At 39.9% G+C, this 20,730-nt stretch overlaps 1 protein-coding gene and 1 pseudogene across 2 annotated transcripts in view; both read right to left on the bottom strand.

The window, feature by feature from the left end:
• The window catches only part of DNAL1 (dynein axonemal light chain 1), a 43,193-nt gene extending 25,459 nt beyond the window's left edge, over nt 1–17,734 (bottom strand). The window contains exons 1-4 of the mRNA XM_077909937.1: nt 17,617–17,734; nt 9,584–9,622; nt 6,196–6,305; nt 3,254–3,309 (exon numbers count right to left, since the gene is read on the bottom strand). Coding sequence (XP_077766063.1) covers nt 3,254–3,309; nt 6,196–6,305; nt 9,584–9,622; nt 17,617–17,619 — 208 coding nt within the window. The 5' untranslated portion in view covers nt 17,620–17,734. The remainder of the gene's footprint in view (nt 1–3,253; nt 3,310–6,195; nt 6,306–9,583; nt 9,623–17,616) is intronic.
• Nucleotides 17,735–18,515: 781 nt separating this feature from the next.
• Nucleotides 18,516–20,463, bottom strand: LOC144320864 (PDZ domain-containing protein GIPC1 pseudogene; annotated as a pseudogene). The gene is made up of 2 exons (XR_013386500.1): nt 20,423–20,463; nt 18,516–20,373 (listed from the first exon to the last, which is right to left on the bottom strand). The product of XR_013386500.1 is annotated as a PDZ domain-containing protein GIPC1 pseudogene (transcript).
• Nucleotides 20,464–20,730: the final 267 nt, after the last annotated feature.

The following is a 20,730-nucleotide window of genomic DNA, read 5'->3' as shown; positions in this document are numbered from 1 at the left end:
TCTTTCTTTCTTTCTTTCTTTCTTTTCAAATCTAACTGGAATAGATTGAGTCATCTTATGTGTAGCTCTGGTAGTAAACATTTCCTCCCCAGGATTACATAAATACTGAATGCGAGCTTTGAATAGGGTCCTGAGAGGAGGGATGGAGATTTGGAAGAGATGATAGATAGTAAGATGTGATGCTTGCCCTCAAGGAGCTCATTATCTAAAGAGACAGAACATATTCCTCACTAACTGTAATAATGGCTAATATTTCTGGAGTATTTATATGCACCAGGCACTACTCAAAGCACTTTATATATACTAAGTCATTTAATCTTCACGGTAACTATATGAAGTGGGTATTTATTATTATAACCCAAGATAGACTGTGATAAATGTTCCTAAAGAAAGAGTAATTATGGGACATCTGGATGGCTCAACAGTTGAGTGTATGTCTTTGGCTCAGGGCGTGATCCTGGGGTTCTGGAATCGAGTCGCACATGGGGCTGCCTGTGAGGTGCCTTCTTCTCCCTCTGCCTATGTCTCTGCCTCTCTCTCTGTCTCTCATGAATAAATAAATAAATAATTTTTTAAAGAAAAAGTAATTATGATGATGACTAGAGAAGTCTTTAAAGGGAGAAATGACATTTAAATTTGACATTCTTAATCCTAATTTTGTTTCTTATGGGGTTTTCCTGTTAGAAGAAGGGGCTGTTCACAAAGAAAAAAAAGCACTGCATTAACAAATGCACAAAGTCATAAAAAAGAATGATGTGTTCAGGTGTGAATAGGGTGGCACACCTTTTAGATGACTTTGAATGTAACATTGAGGCATTTGGTCTTTACTAGGCAAAGGGGAACCAGTAAAGGTCTTTGATCTGGAGAAATGATAATGAGATAATATAGTTTTTTTAACCCACTAAGTTGATTTCATATCACCTATAGTTTGAAACACTGCCTTGTGACTTTTGTGATAGCCTCCTAATTGATCTTTTTGTCTCCTGTCTGCTATTAATTGACCTTCAACACTGGTAACAGTTTTTTTTTTAAGATTTTATTTATTTATTTTAGAAAGAAAGAGAGCACATGAGCAAGCAGGGGTGGGGGAAACAGAGGAAGAGAGACAGAATATCCAAAGTACATTCTGTACTGAGTACAGCCTGACTCAGGGCTCGATCCCATGACCCTGAGATCATGACCCAAGCCAAAACCAAGAGTCAGACGCTTGACTGATTGAACCATCCAGGTGCCCCAAGAATGTTAAGTTTAAATGTCATTCCTCCCTCTAAAGACTTCTCTAGTCATCATCATAATTACTTTTTCTTTAGGAACATTTATCACAGTCTATCTTGGGTTATAATAATAAATACCCACTTCATATAGTTACCGTGAAGATTAAATGACTTAGTATATATAAAGTGCTTTGAGTAGTGCCTGGTGCATATAAATACTCCAGAAATATTAGCCATTATTACAGTTAGTGAGGAATATGTCTCTTTAGATAATGAGCTCCTTGAGGGCAAGCATCACATCTTACTATCTATCATCTCTTCCAAATCTCCATCCCTCCTCTCAGGACCCTATTCAAAGCTCGCATTCAGTATTTATGTAATCCTGGGGAGGAAATGTTTACTACCAGAGCTACACATAAGATGACTCAATCTATTCCAGTTAGATTTGAAAAGAAAGAAAGAAAGAAAGAAAGAAAGAAAGAAAGAAAGAAAGAAAGAAAGAAAGAAAGAAAGAAAGAAAGAAAGAAAGAAAGAGGGAGGGAGAAGGAAGGAAGGAAGGAAGGAAAGAAAGAAAGAAAGAAAGAAAGAAAGAAAGAAAGAAAGAAAGAAAGAAAGAAAGATCTTTAAAAATGCATACTGGAACCTATGCATAAGAGTAAATATTGTTATTCAAACCTATTCCCCTTTTTATGTGCGTGTATATACTAGATATGTGTATTCATGGAAATATATGTACTGAGTCATGAATCCAAATGTATTCCTTACTCTAGAAACGTGGTCAAAAGTGTTTGAAAAACACAATCTAAGGGGGAGACCCACAATCTAAGGTGGGTCTAAATTAAAGCTGTATCTTCTGGAAATGGAAAAGTGACAAATTATTTGAGAGCTTCTTCAAAGAGTAGAGTTAACAGGACTTAGTGATGGAGTTGGATGTAGATCTTAAGGGAGGTAAAGGAGGAGCAAGGTAGGTTAAATAATGGCTCATCAAAAGATACCTAAATCCTAATCCTTGGAACCTGTGAATGTTACCTTATCTGGAAAAAAAAAGTCCTTTGCAGATGTCATCAAGTTAGGGATCTTAAGATAAGGAGAGTATCCTTGATTATCCAGGTATTCCCTAAATGCAATCATATGTATAAGAGGGAGGCAGAAAAAGATCTGACACAGACAAAAGAAAAGTCAATATGACCATAGAGGCAGAGATTAGAGTGATGCCCTCACAGTCAAGGAATATAGTAGCCTTCAGAATCTAGAAGAAGCAAGGAACAGATTCTCCCCTAAAGCCTTCAGAGGCAGCATGGCTCAGTCAAAACCTTGATTTTGGCCCACTGAAACCAATTCCAGACTTGTGGCCTCCAAAACCGTTTTTTGTTGTTCCCGTTGTTTTTCAGAACTGTTGTTTTATTTTTTTTATTTTTTATTTTTTTTAAAGATTTTATTTATTTATTCATGGGAGACACAAAGAGAGAGAGGCAGAGACACAGGCAGAGGGAGAAGCAGGCTCCATGCAGGTAGCCCGATGTGGGACTCGATCCGAGGACTCCAGGATCACGCCAAAGGCAGGCGCCAAAGGGCCTGAGCCACCCAGGGACCCCCAGAACTGTTGTTTTAAGCTACCAAGTTTCAGCAATCATAGGAAACTAGCTGGAGTCAGAGCCCTTGGCAACTGGGATGGTGGCAATGCAATTATCACAGATAAGGAACACAAGAAAAACAAGGATAGTGAGGAATTAAAATTATAATATAATAAATATGAAACAAAACAAATTTGAACAAAAGATATATAATAAAAAATCAAATTCTTCTACTTAATTCTAACTCTATAAAAGCTTTAACATGTCTTTAAAATGTTTAGATCTTGTGTTCTAATTTTCTTTGGATAACCAAATTTAAGACACATGGTTTATATATTCTCTCTGTCATCTGACAATTACTGTGGTTAAAACAGGTGCCAGCTTCTGGGATTACATAGTGTCTCTGGAATGTTTATTCCAATAACAAGAAAATCCAAGAACCATCTGTTACTGAGGATCACTTACTTAAGCCATTGAGGTTGGCAATTTTTTCAATGCAGTTTGTAGACAGTGAAAGCTTCCTTTAAAAGAACAAGGGAAAATTTGAATTAATACAAAATAATTTTAAATACTGTATCAAATAAACAAATAAGTAAATAGTGCATTGGAAATTATTCCTCAAATGCCCATACAAGATAATATTTCAGTCATGTTTACTCTACGCTGAATCCTTTATTCCTTGTCAGACATGGTATGTAGTCTTTCATTTTGAAATCCTCATACTTCTTTTCTGATTATAAAGATTAATACATATTCATTGCATAAAATTCAAAAGAAAAGGCTTTTTGAAGGTAATTTGATGTTAACTATTAAATGTTTTAAATGCATGTATTCTTTGACCCAGTAATTCATTTCTAGGAATACACCCTACTGAAATACTAATACTAATGCCAAAAGATATATAAGCTAGATTATTTAAGTGTATTATTGTAATAGCAAAAGAATAGGGAAAAATCTATAAACATCAGGCAACTGAGGGATAGATAATGAAAAACTATGCTGTCACTAACACAAGTAAAATCGGGCTCCAGATACCAGCTTGGGAAGATGTCTATGATGTATGGTCAAGCTAAAAAGTCACCTAGCAGAACAATACATTTTATATAATCCCTTTTGATAAAAAGCAGAACTATCTATACGCATATGCAAAGATATTTATTTGCTCATGTGTTAAATCATTCAGAAATGTATATTGAAAAAGTCATATGTAATCCTAACCACTCCACAGATTCCCCCAGAGAGAACTACTTTTAATGGTTTGTATATATTTGTCTAAGTTTTTTCTACTCATAATTTAATTATATAAAAAATTTGGGAGGGCACCTGGGTGGCTCAGTTAGTTAAGTGTCTGTCTTCAACTCAGGTCATGATTCCAGGGTACTGGGATCAAGCCCTGTATTGAGGTCTAGCCCCACATTGGGCTCTATGCTCAGCAGGAAGTCTGCTTCTCCCTCTCCGTCTCCCTCTGTTCTCTGTCAAATAAATAAATAAAATCCTAAAAAAATTTTTTTTTAGGGGCTCAGTTGGTTGAGCATCCAACTCTTGATCTTAGCTCAGGTCTTGATCTCAAGGTCACAAGTTCAAGCCCCATATTGGACTCCACACTGGGTGTGGAGCCTACTTACCAAAAAAAGAAAGAAAAAAAGAAAAAAAAATTAAGGGAATATAACTACACATTCTTAGTTTTTCTTTCTTGACAAAATATTTATTATTTTAGTATATTTCATGAAAAAAAATAATAAAAGCTAATTTTATTGAACACAATGTAGGCCCAGTTCTCTTCTAAGTACTTTACATAAACTGTTTTAACTATCACAACAATCCTGTGAAATGAGTACTGTTATTATCATCCATATTTTACAAATGAGTAAACTGAAGTACAAAGATATTAAGCAATTTGGCTAATATTACACTGCCAGAAAGGGGCAGAGCCAAATTTAAAAGCCCCAAAAAACTGACTCTAGAGCATGTGATCTTATCCTTTCAGGTATGATCTGAAGAAGAATTATTCATTTTTTTACAAAAGCAATTATGTACAGTGTAAATTATTGGTCAAATATGTATATTTTCTAGTAATCCCCAACTCCCAACAACTACCAGTGAGAAATGGAGTGTCTTAAATCTGAAAACATGATTGGGAATGAATTCTTTAATTGTTGTTTAGGCAATCTGCCCAAAGGGATTGTCAGCAAAAATATGAATAGGATGATTCTTTCCAAGCAGTTTCCATGGTACTTTGGTACTAGGTACAAAACCTTCTCAAATGTTTGCCTTTGAGATGACTTTGTGATGAAAAGATATTTGACCACTTTGAAACAGTGCTCTTTGAAATCATGCTTTTGAAACCAAAAAAAATCTGAGGTAGAATTTTATATAATACATTCTACTGTCATCAAAAAGGATAAGTTGCATACAATAACTAAGTATGTTTGCTTTTCCTTTTCATTTGAAAGACAAATATTAGTCTAATGCATGGATTCACAAATTATGTGTCTAAGTTGTTTATTATAATTACAGAGTCCTAGGTTTCAGCAGTAGATACTCTGTTTCTATAAATTTGGGGTGGGACCTATCTCCTGCATAAGGAGATTCTTATATAGGTAGTCAGCGCACTATACTTTGTAACACACAGTGTGAATAAATCAGAAAGAACCCCAAATGATACTAATAACATTCTACAGCTCTGAGAAGAGACACTGAAACCTGAGAGCATGGTCACAAGGTATCATGGCATAATTATCTCAAATTAGCCACAGAACCTTGGTAAAAAGTACACAGAATATTTAGAAAAGAAGTTAAGAGGAATTGATATAGACCTGAACTGAAAGTTGTGGAAAATAGAATTACAAAAAAATAAGTATAATTTGATCCCAATTAGGAAAAAAAATAGAAGGCTTTATACCAAAATGCTCACACTTGTTCTCAAAAGATGGTGCAGTTTTGGTGCAGTTTGGTTGATGGTGCAGTTTGGTTCCTTTCCTTTGTGCTTTTTTATATTTTGAAAATGTTTTAAAATGTATTTTTATAATTTGGAAAAAAATTAAAACCATATCTCTTAAGCCTCTGGTAAGTATAGTACTGACTGCTATTAGAGAAAGTATCAGATTTTACGACAGAATAATAATAATAATCTTATTGTGTTATTTAGTTTCTTTCAAGTGACAAGGAAAGTTCTATTTTCCAGGCACACTATAAAAATTTTACTGTAAAAAAATACTATATTGTGCAGGTTTACTTTATTAGTGTCCCACAAACCAGTAATCTTTTATGTTTGGCCTTGCCAAAGGGAGAATTACATTAACCAAACAAACAAACAAAAAAAAGAAATGAAGATCACAGAAAATAAACACATTTTTTTCTAGTTTGTGTATGTTGAAAAGAAAGGGAAAAAAGACAAGAGAACTTACTCGCAATTAGCAAGTGTGGACAAGGATGCATCCATCTTCTCTATAGGGGGAATCTGAGCATAAAGCTTTATCTCTTTGGCTTCGGAAGGCTTCTGACTGGTTTTCTCTTCCTATGATAAAAATTAATTTGGAAGAAATCTGATTGTAATACAGAACTAAAAAAGTCCAGAATATCCTTAGGCTTTTCAATGTTTATTTCAAAACAATTATTAAAATTGTATAATTCTGGGACACCTGGGTGGCTCAGCTGTTGGGTGTCTGCCTTCGCCTCAGGGCATGATCCTGGAGTTCTGGGGTTGAGTCCCGCATCAGGCTCCCTGCAAGGGGCCTGCTTCTCCCTCTGCCTATGTCTCTGCCTTTTCTGTTTCTTTCATGAATAAATAAATAAAATCTTTAAAAAAAAAGAATTTTAGAATTCTGTGCATTCCTTACTGACACCTACTAACTGACCCTAATAACTAGGCTTTCTATATGGCTGGCTCAGATAAGTTATTGTGGTCCCAACCAAATGGAAAAGAGGAGTAAGAAAATAACTTTTATTTCTGTAATATTTAAAATCCTTTAAGAGACTATCAATTAACACAAAACAAAACACAACAACAACCACATCATTTTCTTGAAAAGAATTCTTTGTCCCTAAGCACCCTTTTCTTAAATATCAGATTTAGATCTGTAAGATCAACTATTTTGTCATCCCATCTTGCTTTTTCTATACATGGTTCAGTCTCAGAACACCAAAATATCAAGAATTTTGGAAGATATCCTCACAACACAGCTGAGGTCAAAGCTATTTGCTCTACAATAATTTATTAACAAATTCTATCTTAAATTTTCAGTGCTATGTACACAATTTAAAGTTTAGTTACTAATATATGCTGCCCAATAATATTTTCAAAGTACATCAATACTTAAAGTTAGTTCTCTCTCTCTAACAAAACAGGAAGCTCCTAAAGTGCAGAGACCATTTCCTTTGCTTTCCTATGTTTTCTATAACATCAAGCAATATAAGACACACAAAGGGGGCGCCTGGGTGGCACAGTTGGTTAAGTGTCTGCCTTTGGCTCAGGTCATGATCCCAATGTCCTGGGATTGAGCCCCATGTCAGGCTCCCAGGTCACCAGGGAGCCTGCTTCTCCCTCTCCCCCCATTTGTGCTGGCATGCTTTCCTTGCTATCTCTCTCCCCTTTCTCTCTTAAATATATATATATTTTTTATGATAGTCACAGAGAGAGAGAGAGACAGGCAGAGACACAGGCAGAGGGAGAAGCAGGCTCCATGCACCGGGAGCCCGACGTGGGATTCGATCCCGGGTCTCCAGGATCACGCCCTGGGCCAAAGGCAGGCGCCAAACTGCTGCGCCACCCAGGGATCCCTCTCTCTTAAATAAATAAACAAAATCTTAAAAAAAAAAAAAAAAAAGACACACAAAGACTTATGTTTAAAAATCAAATCATAACACATCAATACTAGAAAATACACAGTAAGTTAAAAGAAAAAGATCACATCCACTCATTTTTGTGCCATGTATTTGTGAGTTAGGAGAGGGAAACTGATACATAGTAGATCCTCAATAAATGTCTGGTTAATCAGTGAAAGAGTGAGCTTAATGTCTTCAAATATAAAGTCAAAGATTTATGTTTATAACATAATCTAGAAATAGAACCTACAACCCAAAACAAAAAAGCAACCCACTTGTTATTATAAGTAAATAAATTCTTAAAATCTTATTCAAAGAAAATTTAATCAATACTAAGATTTTCCCATATGTACTTTTCTTCTTTAACAAAACAGATTTTTCATTAACTAAACAGAAATGAATTTTTAAATGCAAAGTACAAAGAAGTTTATAAACACTAAACCAAGAATTCAAATATCATTATCCTATCCACCCTATTTTCCCTAGGAAAGACTCCAAGTCTCCTGAAAGACTTTTGATTCAAAGCTCAGCTTCAAAAGCAAAAAGTACATTATTATACTAAAAACTATTGATAACAGCCACAAAAAAGTTATGACTGGGCATAGAAATTGAGAAGCCATCTCTATACTCTATGGAAATTCTATTTATAATGCTGAATTACAACTGGTCAAATTTTATAGAACGTTTTATTAAAAATATTTATAGTTTAGGGGTACCTGGGTGGCTCAATAGTTGAGCATCTGCCTTTGTTTTTGGCTCAGGTCGTGATCCCAGGGTCCCGGGATCAAGTCCCACATCAGACTCCCCACAGGGAGCCCACTTTGCCCTCCGCCTATGTCTCTGCCTCTCTCTGTATCTCTCATGAATAAATAAAATATTTAGAAACATTTTTAAAACACAAAATATTTATAGTTTATATTTAATTCATGTTTTTTACAATGTAGTTTCCTTTCTAACATTAATATATGCTTTAGTATTTTTTCAGCTTTATTGACATGTACCATTGTATAAGTTTAAGGTGATTTGATACATATATATATTGCAAAATGATTCACACAGTAAGGTTACCTAATACATCCATCACCTCACGTAATTTTTTTTTGTTTTTTTGGTGCTGAGAACATTTAAGATCCATTCTCTTAGTAACTTTCAAGTATATAATGCATTATTATTAACTATAGTCATCATGCTTTATATTAGACCCCCAGAACTTGCCTTATAACTGGACATTTGTACCCTTTGACCAACATTTCCCCATTTCCCCCACACCCCAATCCCTGGCAATCATTCTATTCTATGAGTTCAGCTTTTTTACATTCCACATATAAGTGAGATCATAGAGTATGTCTTTCTCTGTCTGACTTATTGCACTTAGCATAATATATTCAAAGTCTGTCCATGTTGTCGTAAATGGCAGAATTTTCTTCCTTTTGTGGCTGAATAATATTCCACTCTGTATATGTACACATTTTTTATCTACTTATCCGCTGACAGACATGTAGAGTATTGATATTGACATAATCCATGATTTTAATCAGACTTTCCCAATTTTACTAGTACTCAATTTATTTTTTTTAATTTTTTATTTATTTATGATAGTCACAGAGAGAGAGAGAGAGACAGAGACACAGGCAGAGGGAGAAGCAGGCTCCATGCACCGGGAGCCCGATGTGGGATTCGATTCCGGGTCTCCAGGATCGCGCCCTGGGCCAAAGGCAGGCGCCAAACCGCTGTGCCACCCAGGGATCCCTAGTACTCAATTTATATACAAGTGTGAATATGCTTGTATGTGTTATTAAGTGTATACAATTTTATCACTTTGCATAGGTTCACATACCCACTGCCACAGTTAAGACAGCTAAATAGTTCCAGTATCACAAAGATTCCTTGCATTGAATGGTCAGATTTAAATAACTATCCAAAAATTCTCCTTATATGGTTTCTAAAAGAGGTAAAAATTCATATACTCACCCATCTGGCTAGAGCTTCTTTGATGGTTGTTGCTTTTGCCTTAAAAGGAGAAGAAACAAGAGTGTCTTTATTGGTATGATTGGTTGATTCAATTTTCATGCAATGATTATTAGCCTCAACATCTATCACAGAAAAGATTAACTTCTTTCTTTGAGACTTTATATGCAAACAGAGTATTTTAATTTCCTCAAATCAGAATGATTTATTTAATTGCCTCTCAAAGAAATTATGGAAATCATGATGTAATACCCATATACTTCACTTCTACTTGGTTTACAAAAAATATAGCTTTCAACATTTAATATTAAAATATATCTTATCTCGTTGATTCATTGATTCTAAGATCTACATCTTTTACATTTTAACATCTTTGAAATTTGGATGCATTGTATAACCAGGAACAATTTACAATTACTGTGACCAGGTGGCAGTGGTGATGATCTAGGAAAATATTAACCATTTTATTTCATATACATAGCTTTCTTTTTATGTTTACAAAGAATTACATGTGATAAAAATCTAACATGCCTAACTACCTTTAAAAGAACTCTGTCAGTAAGTGCAAAATAAAAATTCTAAGTGATTAGAAATTACTTGTCATGGTTTAATTCCAACTTATTTTTCTTTCTTAGAACATAAAATACTGTTGTACCTTATTATCAATAGTATCTTAGATTCAATTTAATATGACACAAATTTAAATGTGAGAAAAGGAAGACATCCTTTGAATTATTGCTAGAGTTCATAAAAAAATACTACACAATAACAAAAGGAAAAATTTTAAAGTACAGTTAACCCTCCAACAAGACGGCATTAGGAACACTAACCTCTCCCCCTGCACAGTCAAAAATCTGAGTATAACTTCTTATTTATTCATGAGAGACACAGAGAGAGGCAGAGACATAGAGGGAGAAGCATCCCACAGAGAGCCCAATCACGCTCTGAGCCGAGTCAGACTCTCAACCGTTGAGCCACCCAGGCATCCCAAAAATGAGTATAACTTCTGACTCACCAAAAACTTTACTATTGACCAGAAACCTTACAAATAACGTGAAGAGTTGATTAATATACATTTTGCATGTTACATGCATTATATACTGAATTCTTACAAGAGTAAGCTAGAGAAAAGAAAATATTATTAAGAAAATCATTAAAGGGGGTACCTGAATGGCTCAGTCAGTTAAGCACCTGTCTTCAATTCTGGTCATGATCCCGGGGTTCTGGGATAGAGCCCTACATTGGGTTCCTTGCTCAGCAGAAAGCCTGCTTCTCCTTCTCCCTCTGCTGCTCCCCCTGATTATTCTCTGCCTCTCTCTTTCTCTCTCTATCAAATAAATTAAAAAAGTCTTTTTAAAAAATCATGGCTCAATAGGTTAAGTGTCCAACCCTTGGTTTCAGCTCAGGTGGAGCTCAGGGTCCTGAGATAGAGCTCCACATCAGGCTCAGCACAGAGTCTGCTCAAGATTCTCCCTCTCTACCTCTCCCTCCTGCTCGCACTCTCTCTCTGTATCTCTCTAAAATAAATTTTTTAAAAAGAAAATCATAAGAGAAATACATTTACAGTGCTTCAGTGTATTTATTGGAAAAAATCTCCATATAACTGGATCAGTGCAGTTCAAACCTATGCTGCTCAACTGTATATGCCATTATGTGTAGAAAGCAAAGACACAGTAATAAATAACCCTTGGGTTTAAAAGTAAACTATAACGTAAAACAATAAAAGAAAAAATATCAAAATTTGAGGAATATAACATTTATTTCTTTTTAAGATATTATTTATTTATTCATGAGAGACACACAGAGAGAGAGAGAAGCAGACTCCATGTAGGGATCCCAATGTGGGACTCGATCCTGGGACTTCAGGATCATGCCCTGGGCTGAAGGGAGGTGCTCAACTACTGAGCCATCCAGGTGTCCCAGAATATAACATTTAAAAGGAAACTTAATAGCTTCAAATATATTTATTTATTCGAAAATAAGAGACAGAAAACAAGCTAAGCATTTAAGATAATTGAAAAAACACATCACTGCAAATTCAAAGAAGGCTGAAGAAAATACAAAGGAAGAAGTCAATGGAAAATAGATCTAAGAGGAAAAAAAGATTAACAAAACTATAAGTTGGTTCCTAAATCTCTAGCAAGCCTGATTGAGAAAAAAGAGAGCTATATGACAAAAACATAGAATCAGAGGAAATAACAGATACCACAAAGATTTAAAAATAAAATATTTTAAGCAAATATATGGTAGTAAGTTTGAAAACCTAGAAAAAGATGTAGTTCTAGAAAAAAAACACAAAAGTGCCAACCTGTCACAGGAAAAATAAGAAAATGTGAATAGACCAATAACTATTTAAAATGTTAAAAAGATAATCAGGGATTTACCCTTATTCCCTACAGCTCCAAGCCTAGATAATTATACAAGTAAATTCTGCCAAGTTTTCAAGGAACAGATATTCCCTGTTACACAAGTTGTTTCAGAAACCAGAAAAGGGAAAGCTGCCAGTTTATTTTATGAGGCGGAATAACCTTGATGCCATAACCAGATAAGTCCTCTTTATTTCTCAACACAGATTTGAAAGTTTTAGATCTCCAAAGCCAATGGTGAATAATAATCATCATCAAGAATGGCTGATCCTGCCACGTGCAGAAGAAACTAGACCATTCTCTTACACCAGACACAAAGATAAACTCAAAATGGATGAAAGATCTAAATATGAGACACGAATCCATCAAAATCCTAGAGGAGGGATCCCTGGGTGGCGCAGCGGTTTGGTGCCTGCCTTTGACCCAGGGCGCGATCCTGGAGACCCGGGATCGAATCCCACATCGGGCTCCCGGTGCATGGAGCCTGCTTCTCCCTCTGCCTGTGTCTCTGCCTCTCTCTCTCTCTCTGTGACTATCATAAATAAATAAAAATTAAAAAAAAAATCCTAGAGGAGAACACAGGCAACACCCTTTTTGAACTTGGCCACAGCGACTTCTTGCAAGATACATCTATGAAGGCAAGGGAAACAAAAGCAAATATGAACTATTGGGACTTAATCAAGATAAAAAGCTTCTACACAGCAAAAGAAACAGTCAACAAAACTAAAAGACAACCTACAGAATGGGAGAAGATATTTTCAAATGACCTATCAGATAAAGGGCTAGTATCCAAGATATATAAAGAACTTATTAAACTCAACAGCAAAGAAACAAACAATCCAATCATCAAATGGGCAAAAGACATGAACAGAAATTTCACCAAAGAAAACACAGACATGGCCAATAAGCTCATGAGAAAATGCTCTGCATCACTGGCCATCAGGGAAATATAAATCAAAACCACAATGAGATACTACCTCACACCAGTGAGAATGGGGAAAATGAACAAGACAGGAAACAACAAATGTTGGAGAGGATGTGGAGAAAGGGGAACCCTCCTGCACTGTTGGTGGGAATGTGAACTGGTACAGCCACTCTGGAAAACTGTGTGGAGGTTCCTCAAAGAGTTAAAAATAGAACTGCCCTATGACCCAGCAATTGCACTGCTGGGGATTTACCCCAAAGATACTGATGCAGTGAAACAGCAGGACACCTGCACCCCAATGTTTATAGCAGCAATGTCCCCAATAGCCAAACTGTGGAAGGAGCCTCGGTGTCCATCAAAAGATGAATGGATAAAGAAGATGTATACAATGGAATATTCCTCAGCCATTAGAAAGGACAAATAAAGGACAAACATTATATGGTCTCATTCATTTGGGGAATATAAAAAATAGTGAAAGGGAATAAAGGGGAAAGGAGAAAAAATGAGTGGGAAATATCAGAAAGGAAGACAGAACATGAAAGACTCCTAACTGGGAAACGAACTAGGGGTGGTGGAAGGGGAGGTGGGCGGGGAGTGGGGGTGACTATGTGACAGTCACTGAGCTGGGCACTTGACGGAATGAGCACTGGGTGTTATTCTATATGTTGGCAAATTGAACACCAATAAAAAATAAATTTATTTTAAAAAGTTAGCTTTGGGGAAAAAAAAAAAAAAAGGACAAATACCCACCATTTGCTTCGAGGTGGATGGAACTGAAGGTATTATGCTGAATGAAGTAAGTCAATCGGAGAAGGACAAACATTATAAGGTCTCATTCATTCGGGGAATATAAAAAATAGTGAAAGGGATTAAAAGGGAAAGGAGAGAAAATGAGTGGGAAACATCAGAGGGGGTGACAAACCATGAGAGACTCCTAACTCTAGGAAACAAACAGGGGTAGTGGAAGGGGAGGTGGGCGGGGGGATGGGGTGACTAGGTGACGGGCACTGAGGGGGGGCACTTGACGGGATGAGCACTGGGTGTTATGCTATATGTTGGCAAATCGAACTCCAATAAAAAAGTATACAAAAGGGCAGCCCCGGTGGCGCAGCGGTTTAGAGCCGCCTGCAGCCTGGGGTGTGATCCTGGCGACCCTGGATGGAGTCCCATGTCAGGCTCCCTGCATGGAGCCTGCTTCTCCCTCTGCCTGTGTCTCTACCTCTCTCTTTCCCTCTATGGATAAATAAATAAAATTAAAAAAAAAATAAAAATAATAAAAAAAATAAAAAGTATACAAAAAATAAAAATAAAAATAAATAAATAAAAGAATCATGGTACTGGCGGAAAAAAAAAAAAAAAGAATGGGTGATCCCAGCAACATAAGGATTGTTTAACAACAAAAAACCCTATAAATATGGATTAATGGATTAAAGGGGGAAATCACATTTATTTCAGTTAAGTGAAGAAAAAGTACTTTATGAAGTTCTACATCTGATATTTTTTCTTTTTTAAAAAATATTTTATTTATTTATTCATGAGAGACACAGAGAGAGAAGCAGAGACATAGGCAGAGGGAGAAACAGACTCCCTCTGGGGACCCAAGGTGAGACTCAGGACTCCATCTCAGGTCCTGAGATCATGACCTGAGCCGAAGGCAGGCGCTCAACCACTGAGCCACACAAGTGCCCCTATATCTGATATTAAAAGCTTTCAAACAAAAGTTACAGGGAAATTCCCTACTTGATAAAAGCCACATACCAAAAAGCTATAGTAAACTCCATACTTAATGAAGAAATTTATTCATTTCAGCAAATATTCATTAAGTGTCAACTATGTACCAAACATTCTTTTACATGCTTGGGATATATCAATGAACAGAACAAAAGTCCCAGCCTTCATGGAACTTACATCTAATGGCAGGAGTTAGATGGTAAATAATATATGTAATAAATAAATAAATAAATAAAGCAGTATATTAGAAGGTGACAATTACTAAGGAAAAAGAAAATGCAAAAACAAAAATGCTGGATTTGGTAAGGGGTATCAGGATGTGTGTCTATGTGTGTAGACTATGTTTATTTTAAATAAAGTAGTCAAGGAGGGCCAAATTGGGAGATAACACTAAAAGTACTCTAAGATCCCAAATACATCAAAGATCCCTACTATCATTGCTACTGTTTAACATGGTACAAGAGATCAACAAGTGAAGAACACTGTTGAGAGAGTTAACAGAAAAGTTGGGAGAAGATATTTTCAAAGTAAAACCAACAAAAGACTAATATTAGAATATAGAAAGAACTCATAAAATTCAGAAAACAAAAAAATGGGAAAGGTTGGCAAAAAATATAACAGAGAATGCACAGAAACTGAAGTCCAAATGACTTCATGAGGTATTGGAACTCCCTGAAAATCAGAGAAATGCAGGGTAAAACAATAGGATACTAAAAAACATCTCAAATTGGCAAAAATTAGAAATTTGGTGAGAATGTAGAATTTTTATGCATTACTGAAGGAAGTAAAAGCTAGCAGAGCCAGGGGTGTCTGGCTGGCTCAGTCAGTAGAGCATGCAACTCTTGATCTCAGGTGGGCAGTTCAAAACCAATGTTAGGAGTATAGCTTACTTAAAATTAAAACAAAACAAAACGAACTAGCAAAGCCATTCTGGAAAGCAGTATGACAAAGCCTAAGGAAATTAAGTATGCATAGGCCCTGTGACTCTGAAATCCCACTTCTGGGTAGACTTCCCAGAGAAATCCCTGTACGGGTCCATGAAAAGACACATATAAAAATACTTTCAAACTGGAAGCAATCTAGCTGTCTACGAGTTGGTTTGTGAGGTTACTAGTTTTCCTACAGATAGCAGGAGTCAAAAACGGAAATGCCTGAAGGACCAATGGACATCTTTAATGGGTAAAGCTGGTAGAGGATAACCTCTACTCTGGCTTTAGAAAACAGCTGGCAGGTGGAACTTGGGACAATATTTATCCTAATATCACATTTCTTCAAACCTTAAAATTCCATTATTGAAAATAATATTTTATGTACTATTAAGAAAAAAGATGCTACCAATCATATTACACCAACATATATTAGTAATACAAAAAATGGGGGGGGGAATGTGTCCAGTGGTGAAATATGGTATTTCTGATTTTTCAGAGATGCCATAAATGTGACTTCTGATATGAATACGATCATTTAAAGACATTGAAAGCTAATATATTTTTTTAAAGATTTATTTATTTGAGAGGGAGAGAGAGAACACAAGACTGCAAAGGCAGGGGGAGGGAGAAGCTGACTTCCCACTGAGCAGGGAGCCCAACCCGGGGCTTGATCCAGAGATACTGGGATCATGACCTGAGCCTAATGCAGATGCCCAACTGACTGAACCACCCAAGTGACCTGGGAACTAATATTTTGTTCATTAAAAAATTATGTGGGCCTGATTTCTGGAGGACTCTGGAACTACTAGTTTCCAGCCTTAGTTAGCTTCGTCTAGCCACTGGTTCTGATTCTCCATTTGAAGATTTTCAATAATTCTCATGGTTCATACTTTCAGAATCATTTAGGGCTGATTATTTCTTCACCTGAATATAAATCTAGGTTCCAGTAGAACTTTCTACTTTCTTTGGCAGTGGTTTTCAGCTAAATGCCTGTGGAATAAGGTAAGGAAAGCCTGGAGGGAAACTACTTTTAAAAGAGTGGTATTTAATCTTGCGGTTGAGGGCAGGCATGACTTCGTCATCATTTAAATTTCCTGGGCTCAATCTCTGCCCACTTAAACGGCACTGGAATCACAAAAATGAAGACAACTAATTATAGTTATTCTTCATAAACATCTCCATCCGGCAGGACAATCACATACATTGCTAAACAGCTTTGACTGGGTCTCTAATCAACCAACAACATCCCTTGGAACTACCAAGTCTGTAAGCAAAACAGTGTCCGTGTTAAGTAGGAATTGAAGAGCAGCAGTAGGTAAAAATCACTACTTCATAAAGGGCTTCGATTGGATAGATCACTGATAGGTCTCAAATCCAAGGTAGCTGTATTTCTCAAAGTGTGGTGGGATGCCCTCCAAAGGTAGGATGGCTTGAGGTGCACTGTTGAAATGCACATTCCTGAACCCCATCAAATTAAAAACTCATAACTTGCACTCCACCAAGCGCAGTCTTAGGCCAACTATACTCAGGCATACTTAAATTTGAGAAACGCTATCCTCGTATATTCTCTCTGAGTGGGCTGTTACAATGCTACCTCCTAACTGCACTCAGAGGACAGCTTGGGCACATCCGTTTAGGAATACAGCTGCACTCTGTATTCCCAAGCTGTGCGTTTAGGAATGCGTTACACACATTCCACTCGTGTAACCAGCTCCCCGCGCCCCATCTCGCCGGGGGTGGGGGGGGATCACTTCTGTGTACAGAAATATCCTTATTCACGCTCTGCCTTCCATCACCTTCCCCAGTCTGATCCGCTCTTTTTCGAGAAATTCCTGCTCTCTGCCCTCCCTTTCTCTGGCAGGGTCCCTCCACATTCACCCAGCCTCCAATCCGCCCCAGGCCGCCCTCACCCCGCATCACCCCGCGCCGGGGCTTCTCTTTCGCCTCAGGCCTCTGACTGCGGAGCCAGTGTCCGTTACCGGCTTCCTTCCGCCGATCAAGGGGCCCTCCGATCCTCAACACGCCACCGTCACCCTTTTCTACCTCCAATCTCCTCTTTGGCTCCGAGGCCTAGAGGGTACTCACCATTCCGGCCGTTGCTACTGTCACTGCTCTGGTTGCTAGGGCCCGCGGGGGTCAGTGCGCGTGCGCACTCCTCGGAGCCCTCCGTGGATCCCACCCCCGGTAGCGGTCCTTTCTCTCCGCCCTCAGGGTGGCGCGTGCGGGGCATTGTGGGACCGCGCTGCAGCCACCCGGGTCCTCCCGCCCGCGTGCCGCTCGCCTGCCCGCAGCTGCGGTGGCGTGGCTGCTGCTGTGGCTCGCGGGACGCGAGAGCTTAACCGCGCCGAGTGGTCGGGAGATGCTTTCTATCGAAAGCAGTTTCAGCTGATCTGGAATGACGTACCTGCCTAAAGTTTAAAACTTTAAAACCGAGTGGAATTGCTACCTTTTGCAAGATTGAAATCACGGCAGGTCCAGAAACTGATGCCCAATTCCATTTCAGTGGCATCAAAGAACATTTCAACCCTTCTAGTCTCACAGGTAGAATGAATTGTGTATTGGCCACATATGGAGGCATTGCTTTGATGATTTTTTTTTTAAGATTTTATTCATTTATTCATGAGAGACACAGAGAGAGAGGCAGAGACGCAGGCAGAGGGAGAAGCAGGCTCCATGCAGGGAGACTGACACGGGACTCGATCCGCGTCTCCGGGATCAGGCCCTGGACTAAAGGTGGCGCTAAACCGCTGAGCCACTCGGGCTCTCCCTATGCAGCTATTTTGTTTGGCAACTTACATTTTAAATTAGTACATCATGACCGCATGTGAATAGATGCATTTCAGCAACATCTTTTTTCCAGCAACATTTTTAAGGGAAGTATATTATTTCATTATTTGGATATTTGATAATACCAATTCTTTTTTTGATATTTCAGTTGTTTCTCTTTTTGCTATTAAAAAAATTTTTTTTTTTTTAACAGCAGATAGATTCTTTATGGTTTAAGACAGCAAATTCAGATATAAAATGCCCACCGCCATCCTCCCTCCTGCCCCTTCCGTCTGGGGCTAGGCTGAGGGGGACACGGGGCAGGGGAGGCAGGGAGGTTGGGGGGTTCACAGCAGACTAGTGTTTCGGATGCAGAGGTAACAGACTCCACGGTGAGGGGGCTCCTCTCTGGGTGGGGCGTGGGGAGGAGGGCATTATTGCATTTGCTGAGGGGGGAATGCCCCCCCTTCTGCATTCCCTGCAGCAGGAAACTAGGGAGGTCACGACCCCCAAACAGGCCCCAGGGAGATGAGGGACCAGTTTGGCAGCTGATGCGGAAAGTGTTGGGGGCGGAGGGTGGCCGCCCCATCTGGCTGGGCCCTCCCCCCTCCCTGCGCCTGACTCGGCTGAGGTAAGTGGGGAGCAGGGCAAGGGGGGACCGGGGACCCCAGCCAGGGTGGGAGCTGGGGAGGGGTGGTACCGATTGGAGTGGGGCGGAGGCTGGGCCCCACCGCCACTCTGCATCATCCTTGGGCCCTTGAGCAAGGTCCAAGCCGGATGCTGGGGTCCAGGCCATGGAGGCCCTCCCACTGGGGGCTCCCACCAAGCAGAGCCAGGTCACTGAGAGGTCTGGAGGGAGGCCTAGAAGCGGCCGACCTTGGCATCCCCAATGGCACCCCAGACGTCAAAGACGAACTCATCAGGGAAGACAAAGTCACCAAGCCGTTCATCCAGGGCCTCGGCGAGCTCATCTGGGTTCCTTTTGTCCTTTCCAAGCTCTACCATGGTGGCCGCCAACTCCGTGTCCCTGATGCCCATGTAACTCTCCAGCAGGTCATCTACCTTCTCAATTGCCTTCTCCTCAAAGGCTGAGGGCACATCCTCTACTGTGGCAGGGCCGCGGGATCTGAGCCGGAGGGTCCCTCGGCCAGTGCCCAGCTGGGGGCCAGAGCCAGGACGGCCACCCCCTGAGCGGACACCGATCATGTCGAAGGCCTTGCGGGGCTCTGTGAGCTTCAGCGTGAAGGTGCGGCCTCGGGGCAGCTCCTTGAGCAGACGAGCCACCTCGTAGTGCCGGCAGCCCAGCAGACTCTGCCCGTTAATGGCCTCGATCATGTCACCCACACTGATGAGCTGGATGTGGTCGATCACGCTTCCCTCCTTAATGCGCTTGATGAAGGCATAGCCGGCCCCGTTGTCAGTGATGGTGAGCCCCAGCGCCTCCTCTGACTTGAACACCTCTACCTCCTTGCGCTGCCCCTTGACGTGGGCAAAGATGAAGTCCTCCAGCCCGATCTGGCCCCCCAAGAGCTTGTCCATGTCCACTTTGTGGGTGTTGAGGGTACAAAACATCACCTCGGCAGCTGGCAGCCGGAAGGCCTCGGCGATCTTGCCATACAGCTCCTTGACGTTGGTGAAGCCCTCGATGCGGCCAGTGGGACTGCCGTGGGCCAGCTGGGTGTGGAACACGAGGCGGGGCCGCAGGGCCGGGGGAGGCGGGGGTAGGCCCATGTGGGGCCCCCCTGCCCCACCCCCACCCAGGGGCCCTGGCTCCCCCACGCCCAGCCCCCCACGGCCTGGCTCGGCCTCCTCATTTTCCACCAGAGGCGGCGCCTTTTTCCGCCGCCCCAGTCCCAGCGGCATGAGCAGCGAGAAGCGGGGGCGCACTCTGGAGATCTACACTAGTGCAGTTGCCTCCTGGGAGTCGGCGGCTTCTGCCCTCGCCCTCCACGGTCTGTGTCAACAGAGCAGCCAGAATGATCCAGCTGCGTGGTCGTGGGCAAGTGTCACTTCATGTGATGGAGCCTCAGTTTTCTCAGTCGAAAAATGGGTGGAATTCCTGTCTCTCTCCAGGTGCTTATGGGAATCCAAAGAGATTGTGCAGACAACCCGATTAGCATTTTGCCTGCGCCGCCGCCGCCGCCACCCGCGCGCGCCGGGCTCTGCTATTAAAATTTTGAACAGAAATCTCCGTGTCTGATTATTCCTTCAGGATGAAGTCCTAGAAGTGGGAATGTCACCTGGGTGACAGAGGTGCATACGTTTTTATAGCTTTCAATACTATTGCCAACAGCTCTCCAGAAGGCTGTGTCAATTATAAACAACAGTGTACATATAAGTGACTTCATTTCTCCATATACCTAGCAACTCAGTATTTTACAATATTTGTCTAATTTCATAGGAGGAGGGGAGGGAGAAAAACACCTCAGATAT

This window comes from Canis aureus, chromosome 9, assembly GCF_053574225.1.
Source record: "Canis aureus isolate CA01 chromosome 9, VMU_Caureus_v.1.0, whole genome shotgun sequence".
NCBI classification, from domain to species: Eukaryota; Metazoa; Chordata; class Mammalia; order Carnivora; family Canidae; genus Canis; species Canis aureus.
Note: the sequence above shows the minus strand (reverse complement) of the source record. Positions and strands in the feature narration are given on the sequence as shown.